The 9,559-nt window shown below is 40.2% G+C and overlaps 3 protein-coding genes across 3 annotated transcripts; 2 read left to right on the forward strand and 1 right to left on the reverse strand.

Moving 5' to 3' along the window:
* Window positions 1-496: 496 nt before the first annotated feature.
* On the forward strand, window positions 497-2,005 carry LOC113672954 (uncharacterized). The gene is made up of 2 exons (XM_027189296.2): window positions 497-1,250; window positions 1,521-2,005. Exons 1-2 carry the CDS (start codon window positions 797-799, stop codon window positions 1,886-1,888), a joined length of 822 nt encoding a protein of 273 aa, XP_027045097.2. The 5' UTR covers window positions 497-796; the 3' UTR covers window positions 1,889-2,005.
* Window positions 1,917-4,457, reverse strand: LOC113672953 (uncharacterized). The gene is made up of 2 exons (XM_089195278.1): window positions 4,097-4,457; window positions 1,917-3,835 (listed from the first exon to the last, which is right to left on the reverse strand). Exons 1-2 carry the CDS (start codon window positions 4,413-4,415, stop codon window positions 2,859-2,861), a joined length of 1,296 nt encoding a protein of 431 aa, XP_089051404.1. The 5' UTR covers window positions 4,416-4,457; the 3' UTR covers window positions 1,917-2,858.
* A 1,416-nt stretch (window positions 4,458-5,873) lies between these two features.
* LOC113672980 (uncharacterized) lies at window positions 5,874-7,212 on the forward strand. Its single transcript, XM_089195926.1, has 2 exons — window positions 5,874-5,939; window positions 6,171-7,212. Exon 2 carries the CDS (start codon window positions 6,661-6,663, stop codon window positions 7,189-7,191), a length of 531 nt encoding a protein of 176 aa, XP_089052052.1. The 5' UTR covers window positions 5,874-5,939; window positions 6,171-6,660; the 3' UTR covers window positions 7,192-7,212.
* Window positions 7,213-9,559: the final 2,347 nt, after the last annotated feature.

Genomic DNA, 9,559 nt, shown 5'->3' on the forward strand with positions numbered 1-9,559 from the left:
GATACGGGCGAAGTAAAGGGAAGACAAAACATTACAGGCTTAATTTCGACCCTAGATTAAAAATCGCTCTAATTTGTGTTTTCAACTGGCGCCGTTTTGAATAGGTTCTCTTTTAAAGCAAATTTGAAAAGAAATTTTAAGATATCAGTAAAGATATTTTATCTTTTACCTAAATCATCTATTCTGAGTGCTTAAAGGTTTGCATGTGCCATCTGCATATTCAATGCCATATAATTCTGGTTCAAACAACTACTTACGAGAAAGAAACCAAAGCTATATAGTAATAAGGGGTGCAATTGTTAGATTAATGAAACGTCAGTCCACGAGCATCAAGGGGGTAATAGCTTATGAAAAGCTTTTAACTATGATGATGTCCTCTAACGTTAATGGCCACATTCGTATCTACTGAAGCGTATAATGGTTTTCAAGGACAAGTATGCCGTCTTTGTTCTTCCAATTGATTTGTAAAGAAAAACAGAGGGCGTTCCTGTCATATGCACCATTGAAGAAGGAAGCATTTCAGCACTCACTACAAAAATTTTCATCTTACGACTTCATTCTGATGCAAGGAGAAAACTATCGTCGCCAAGTGTTGTTTGTGATTTTTTTGTCATTCAACCTGAAGCACTTACTCGGACAACCTTAAACTACCCCATGGAGATTAGAGGGCATAACGCTGATAAGTTGTTTATTTTGCAAGATACATAAATGATGTCATGTATCAAGTCTTCAAGGGTATATTGACTTTATGTCATAGTTTCTTTGTGATATCAGGGGTATCTAAGAAGAAGAGAAGATGAGTTTCTTAAAGATTCTGCTCATTGTTTCTCTTCGCCTGATACTTTTTGAAACAGACACTTGCGAAGGCGTCCACCGCGATAGAAAAAGAGAAGACGCTACACATGATGAGTTAAGCGCGCCGGCAGGCAAGATAAGACATTATCATCTGAAACTCAATAACCCGAGAAGGATTAAGGAAAGGAAAGGAAGAGCCTTGTGTCATTTCTCTCCTCAAAAGCCCAGAGCCCGACGATCTGGTTATACTTCAAAGCGCTGCTTTGATTTCTGCCCATACGGTTTTCCCCCACCAGAGGTATCCTACCCATGCGGAGGTGTAGGTTGGCCTACGGTCCCCGACCCGTGGTGGCCAGAATACGGCTGGGTGGAAGGATGTGGCTATCCTCTTCCAGGAGGTGGTCCGTATAGTCAACCCTACCCATGGTTCCCTGCTGGATGTGGTTGCTGCTGTCGTAAGTGTTATTCGTGTACTTATTTGGGTATCTTTACTATGGTTAAATTTGGGATGTGAAATGAATTTAATTAATTCAAGAAACAATATGTTGAGCAGTCAACGAAATACCGCTGCTCTCTTTTGATTCGCTAAGCTTGAAAAGGAGTTAAAATTTTTACACATATTCGGCTGTTTCACATATTTTCACTCATAAGGCATTATACCACAGAAAGCTTAGAAACATAAAGCTAACTTTATCAAAAGTTGAAGAAGTTTTGTTTTTCATTAGCAAAGGAAGAAAGTGGCAAAGAAGGAGGTAAGCCGACCGAAGCACCCACCGGCGGGAAACAGCCTACAAAGGAAACAAAAGAAGTTAAGACACAGCCGACCAGCCCTAGCGGAGGCAGTTCTGGCTCTGCAAGCCCCAAAGGTAGTCAACCAACCACTGGCACCCAAGGTACCTTGCGGACCCTATCAACCAGTAGTACAGCCCGTGACTCCTCAAGAAACCTCAAACTACATTCGCCCACCGTCTTTGTACTAAAAAACCGTTTTAAGTCTCTTAAAGACAGAATGAGGCTTATGAAACAGCATGCACTGCGAAAAAATGATCCCGGACGCTCTTTGAAAGTAATCGTAGAGAACTTCCGAGACTAGGTGTATACACAGTAGACCTCAGTACTTATGATAGCATTACATTTATTTTTTGCAAGAATCAAAGTAATACGGTCCATGCAAAATCCTAAATATGGAATTAAAGTGTACTTCACTTTACACGGAGTTATGTTATGTATTAATTAAACACTTAGATAATTAGTAAGGCCCATGCAAACCAAGCAGGAGCGTTGTTAACTTGACACAGCAAACTTGCACACGAGAGACATCACTTTTTAACTTATGGGAACCTTGATATGCTTGCTGTTCTACTTTAGAAATCGTATGCCACAAGCCCTGCATATCATTATTCAAAATGGTGTTGAAGTGTCTTAGCAATAAGTAGCGTAAGCTTCATGGCTCCACTTAAAACCTAAATAATTTATATCTTATCATTCTTAGGAGATCAGACAGACTATCTGCCTGGGCCTAATTACAGCTTTAATATTCAAAGGGCAGACCTGTAGCAATGGTAAAGGATTTGTTCGGCGGTTAAAATACTTTTACAAGATATGTTCTTTTCATCTGTTCGCCATTATTGATGAGACTATGTTTAAGTCAAGGCACTTCCAAATAATTGGATCGATGCCAATCCCTCATTTAGAATTTTCACGAATATCGACATCAGCTGCATTTAATTCTTAGATATCCTCCCATGTTTACTTCAATTCTCTTAACTTAGATATGTAGGCCGACACTTTCCCTCTGTGATATAACCTGAATCTTTATTTTATTATATGGCAAATTTCCTTTCCTTTTTTACCTTTATGAAGTTCAAGCATTGGTACGTATCGCATTGGCGATGATTTCCGGATCAGATTTTAGTATTACAGTTCCCACAGCTCCTACTGCAGAACGTTCTTTGGGACTGAGTAGGTCAGCCCTGTGTCTTTCCTTTCTTTCCGCTTCCTTTTCTCCTTGAAAGTGGATATAACATACAAATTAAATCCCTAGTTAGCTGAGTTGAAGTCCTTTAATACGCCATTTCCTTTTTTAATGATTCGTGGAATGTTACATGGGCGTTAAGTTGCCCTCGCCTCTTCTTCACAGAAGGCCAGAAGCGCACTGTGTTGAAATCGCTTTTGTACTCAGGATAATTGGTATCTAAATCTTCCTTTTCTGTCGGATCGAAATGCAACATGCCTTGGTCTTCTGCGACAATAGGAGTAGGTTCTTCTTCGTGTTCAGTTCCCCTTAGTTTATAGTTGCCCCATTTGACAGTTCCCTTGGAGTCTTCTGAGTTATCGACCATCTTCCTGTCCTCTTCACGTAGTCCATCACGCTCGTTGTGACTCCTAATTTTGTTTTTGCTGTGCTTCAAGTGATCATGAAGTCTTTCCGCTTTGTCTAAAAGTTGGAGGTTAGAGCTGAAATCGTTGAAATCTCTAAAAGGTGGTCGATTATACCTGAAAAGATGATTGGACTGGAAGAACTGCACATCTCCATACTGATACTCAGGATAATGATGGGCATTTGACATATCTGACGGATTCATTGTCCAGGGAGATTTCAAGTTCACAAAATCAGGAAAATATCCTTGGAACCGCCAATAGGATGGAAGATAGAACCTCGTGGGATAATGCAGATAATGTGGAGAGAAGTGGGGATGATACTGCATGTGAAGCGGTTGAATTGGTCTGTACATGTAAGGAAACCAAGGTCTGTGATCTAATGGTTGACCGAGCACAACTTCGTCTTGTGTTTTGTGTTTTGGCTCATCGTTCAGCTTCAATTCAACGTCTATGTTGGGGCCTCTTTCGGTAGACTGGTGATGGTATTTTTTCGTTTTTGAGTATTTGTGTTTACGCTTGCGTTTGTGATTGTAGAGCTTTGTGGGTGTTTTCCAAGGAAGTGCAAAAGGGTGTGCTGGTAGGCTTGTGATGTCAAACCGCTTAGCAGTATCGATTTCTCGACTGGATTGAGTCGCTTTCCTGCAACCTAGCCAAGAACCTGTACAAGATGTGGAAACATTTATTTACGGTCACGGATAACATAACCTAACAATTTTTTAAGGGGAGAATATTTTGATAGGAAGCCTTTTGTTACTTTTTCGAAAACGTGCTGAAATTCAAACTTAACAAGAGTAGAATGTGACACCATGTCCGACTTCCTTACACTTTTCGCAAGATCAGGCAATTTGGTGACCCCATGTTTTTCATATGTACACAGGTAGGTCAGTGTTTATGATATCACCAAAAACTAATTACTTACAGCAAACTGTAGAAATAGGAAATCCAATCCCAGAGGCACAGTTAAAACCTCCGCATGATGTTGCTGGCATGACATCACAGGGTCCTCCTCGAAATACCATTCCTTGTTTAGAGAGGCAGTTGGAGAAAGACGAAAAACTGTGAGGAATACGTTGGTATTTAAGGTCATGGTTTGAACAGTGTTTAGTCTTAATTTTGTTCTCTATGTCAGTGATGTCAAGTCCTTCCAACAATGCGCTGGGTTTTTGTGCGAAATCTGAATGTACTATTAGAAGGAAAAAGTAAAAAACAATTCGTGTTTCATGGTGTAAAAGCAACATCTCAAACTTTGGAGCAAGTTTGTCTCTGAGGCAAAGAGTTGACTTGTGACTCGCATTCTAGCCATTTATTTGTTAATATTTGATTAGTGAGCTGACACACTGTGTAAGGTAAGAATTGTTCAAATACAAATAAGTACTATACATGAAAGACATTCATTGATCCGGCCAGAAATGCAATTTGAGAAAAAGCAACTATCTTCTAAAAAGAGAGACAACGCATCACCAGAAACAGCTTTCCGAAATGTTTCTTTTAAAAACCAAAACACAGTTCTTTTTTCATCTTAAGGTTTGAAATATCATAATTTTAAGCTAGTCAAATGTGTCGGCAAGGCTCCGCCTACTAAACTGGTATATTGAAAATGGGTTTTTGGGGTTGTCTTTCCTTGAGTCAGGTTTCCTTGGTGAATGAGACGTAACAAATTAAATTTTCAGGTGTTTCAGCTCAGTGTAAGAGTGGGTTGTCATTTATCCACCACAAATTCAACGATAGCCCTAACTGAAAGGGCAAACTATGTGTCAGCCCCACCTGATTGTTACCACGGTTTTGGAAATTATGGTTGCTAGGCAGAATAAGCTCAGAATGTTAGAGTAAATAATCTCTCCGGATTATTCCACCATGGTCGATCAAAAAATTGGAGACAGAAAAAGTTTTTGGCAGCAATTAAATAAACGTTTCCTGGCTCAACTCATAAATGTATGGAACCTAAATTTCCGGTCAAAACACAACCAGAGAGAGTGATTTAAAGTTCTCTCTAATAGTATACAACTTTACTTCGTTGCATGTTTACTTCGAGAGTGGAGCGTCAAGGCAAGAACAACACATTAAAAAGGCTAAGACTGAACACTTTATCTTTCTCTCTGGAGAGCTCATAACGCCGAGCTCACTGTGTCCCGTAAATGGGGTAAGCAACGTTAAGGAATGCTTCTTTTGCCACTTTCAGTCCAAATTATTTGATGCCATGTTGAGGAAACCTAAAAAAAACTGCAAAAAAATTTCACTTAGTAGCCTAAGTATCTTAAATCTAAACTCTATATACTCAGCACCATCAAATGTACAGCGATCATCCTATAATGACCTATGACTAATTCGTAATCTTGTGCGTGGGAACATAGTTTATCAACTCAAATCATGAAATCAGTTGGCTCATCTAGTTATCTCCTGTATAAAGGTATTACTTTATGGAAGCATTTTCAACAGGATGCTCCCTGATTTATTTCATGTACTTTTCTTTATATAATATATATACTATGGCAGTATCTAGTATTCTATATGATAGTATACTAGATCCTGTTAACTATACACAGCTATTGTGATATGGATGAATTGATAGCTTAGGTTATGATTTATGCAAGGGAGATCACTTAGACAATAAGAATTCATAAAACCAAAACGAAATACCTGCTCATGCATCATAGGATATCTAATAACGGTTTGGATTGTGTTATTGGTCAGCACATTTTTTTCAGACTGCAGTAAATAATTTCAGCCTGTTGTTCACTCCCATCGGTTTATCTATCTGAGGGGTAAGGACCAAGATAAGAATTTAAAATATATGCATGGCTACCTGTAACGATAGCTACTGAACAATATAAGCTACTCGCCGTGTTTCAGGCCTCCGAAGTTGACAGTTTCTGATTCTTTAACAATAAATTTAGACAGGTTGACAGATATCTCAATGGCTTTGACGCCACGGGTTGTTCTATTTATGAGGTAATACAATTGAACACGCCTCTTCTATTTGATTTAATCGACAGACACATCCCTGTTTTCACACGATTGTTTTCATAACGTTTCCAATGGCATTTCTGTCTTTGTCGACTTGGGCCGTTCTGAGTACCATTATGATAACCGACATTCTTGCTGCTCCAAATCCAATATATGGAAATAATCAACGACGCCGCTCATCTTCCAGTGGAAATCGAGATTTTAGAGCACCAAGATTACGAGTTGGACCTCCTCTAGTAAAGATCCCACAACATCAAAATGTTAACTCAGCCTCGTCTTTACCAGCCAAACAGATCGTTCAAGCTCAAAGTTACAAAACCACACAACAATATTCATTTCCATCGAAACTCATGCCACCAGTCAAAAATCAGCCACGTCAAAGTTTCTCTCCAAATGATCAGCCACTAAACCAGCAGACACCACCACCAAGTGATCAGCAGAAACAGACAGCCGTAGAGGACAAAGACCAGACGGCTGACACTAATAATTGTGGGTGTGGTTGCTGCTGTGGATCAAATAATGATAATAAGAATGGAGGAGCTACAAACAACAAGGACAAAAATTGTTGTTGTTGCTGCTGTTGCCAGCCTTGCTGCTGTTGTCAGCCTTGCTGCGGTTGCCAGTCTTGTGGTTGTTGCTGCCAGCCATGTTGTTGTTGTCAGCCATGCTGCTGTAATTGTTGTCATCAAGACGTTTGCCATCACCACGAACATGATCACGAATGTTGCGTGCATCACGATTGCTGTGTGCATCACGTGCATCATATCACTCATCATTGCCCCTGCCCTAGCGTACAGCAGTGCTGTTGCGGATGCCCACAATCTTGTGGCTGCCTTCAAACTTGCGGCTACCCACAATCTTGTGGTTGCCCTCAAACTTGCGGCTGCTGTTGTCAGGGGTGCGGTTGTGGGATCCCAGAGCCTCCTTGTGATGTCTGTGAAGTTCCCTGCGGCTTTCAAACTCCTTGTGCCTGTGGGTTATTGGGATGTGGATGCTGTTGAGGGCCTAAACGTAATTGTCCTAAATGTAATAACATTTGGTCCTAAATGAAATAAAAAGTCGTGAATTTAATATCATTTAGTCCTAAATGTAATAAGCCTTTAATGCAATCGTTTGACTCGACCAGTGCATTGTTGTTATAGCCACCTTGAGATGTAAAAGTGATAGCTGTTGCACCAAAAAGTCCTCTGACCAGTTTTCGTATAACATCGCGGATTCGCGGATATCAATCAGCGTCTTTTTATTTGTTAAACAGAAGTCGACAAGCCTTCGTTGCAAACCGTTATACTAATGAACAATTGGCATCAAACTACAGCCGGCAAAACAATTGCTTAGGGTCAGTAACACAAAAGATTGAGTTCTTATAGCAACGAAGTTTTGATTGGTTATAATAAAAATAGTAATAAGTGCGGATCCGACTGAAAAACATTTCACGAACCCTAGCATTATTGTGAGATAGGTCTGTGACCCATGAAGATCGTGAAAACTCCGAAGGGAACGTAAAATCCTATGTTTTAGCAGACGATGTCTATGAAGCCCTGCTCGACCTTGTTGTGGGCAAGGCGCAACCACCAGTGAAAGAACGGACGAGAGCAATTCGTGCAGCTGCTGTGCAATACTGGAGACCCGGCGGAAGGATATCAGTTAAAAAAGACCATGTAGGTAAAGCGCTATATTACGAGGGGCGTCGAATGTTAAAATCATCAGAGGTTAACAAAGTAATGATTTCCCCTGGTGCGGGGAAGTTGGCTTTCTCTCTGAAGGACAACTTTTTGGAGTAAGTAGAGCGAAAATAAAAACTATTCTAAACACGGACAAAAGTCATTATCACAGAAATGCCATGTTTCTACATAAGGCGAAGCTGAAACTTATTAGAGCCTGAGACGTTCATGTTAGGCACCAGATAGGTATGATGGATATGAGCAGAGATGAATAGACATTTTTATAGATACGCTCTAACAGCGATTGATGTTTTCAGCCGTTTCCTTTAGCTTTGTCCTCTGGAAAGTAAATCAAGCCAGGTAATTACAAGTGAACTGGGATGTATTTATATAGAGCATGGATCGCCAGAAATAATCCAGTGCGACCAAGGAGGGGAGTTCAAGAAAGCCCTGGAAACACTCAACTATCACATGAATATAAAATTGATTTACAGTCGCCCGCGCCATTCCAATCACAAGGCAAGGTAGAACGTTGTCACAAGACACTAAGATCCAAGATGGAATAAGACCTTCAAAAATGGGTCAAGACGGTGTTAACTGGGCGAAACAGCTCCCCCTTTATCATAGAATTCTAAATAACGACCCCCAGGGAGTGATAGCTTACAAAACACCATTCGAGATATACTTTGCACGACTTCGCTTGAATCTTCCCTCAGCTTACAGCATCGGAGAAAAAAATTATATACGTTTTAGAGGGAAACCATCGAATAAACGGCATGTGACGGAGGGTTGTATCGTGAAACGAAAGGTTAAATTGCATACCTATAGGGTTTCATACACCTCACCGCTTTCAGGAAAGGAAGAGTGGAAATGGGTCTCTGTGGACGATGTCACAAGCCTTACACTAGAGCGCGAAAAACAGAAATAAAAATACGCTAAGCTGTCTAAAAATAAAAAATTTACCACCAGAAAAAGTATTACATACCTATGAGAAGAGACGATTATGCAAAGGCTATTAAAAACCAGGGTTTTAAATTGGTTAACAATCCTCCTGGAGATTTCAATTGCCAACTTGCTGCACTAACGCACCAGGCAAAAATACTTGGCATTTTAAGATCTCCTGAAACCATGAGTATCATGAATAAAATAGTATCATCCTTAAAAAGTAATCCGTACGATAGCGATGGCTTCCCTCTTTTGGATCATTTGGCAGATGATGAGGTCGCTTCCTGGGACGACTATACCACTCATATGGCGCGAGATGGAACCTATGGGAGGCTGATTACGCTGTATGCAGGAGATGTAACTGAGGGACTTACTTATAGTAGCCGAAAAAACGAGACGGAGCTTGAATATTGCAAAGTGAAGTCGACAGGGACATAGCCAATGATTGTGATAAGCTAAAGGAAGTTCAGCTTGTTTCAGATGTATACATCGACTTATATTCTGCGACAAGCTGTAAACCAGCTTTATATAGTGTCAGCCACGTTGATAATATTAGTACGAGAGGGGATGACGAATGTCACTTTGGAAATCTTCCCAACGTAGATCTAGAAATAAATCTTAGAAATAGTTTTAATGTGGAAAACAAAGAGACGCTGATTAATATCAGCGAGCCCGCAATATGCAATGAATATTAGTCAAAGGATTCTTTTGTGCAACAGCTGTCACTTTAACATCTCAATGTGGATGTCCGCTATAACAACAATGCACTAGCGCAGTCAAACGATTGCATTGTAGACTCATAACATTTAGGA

This window comes from Pocillopora damicornis, chromosome 2 (assembly GCF_964200805.1).
Source record: "Pocillopora damicornis chromosome 2, jaPocDami1.2, whole genome shotgun sequence".
Classification (NCBI taxonomy): domain Eukaryota; kingdom Metazoa; phylum Cnidaria; class Anthozoa; order Scleractinia; family Pocilloporidae; genus Pocillopora; species Pocillopora damicornis.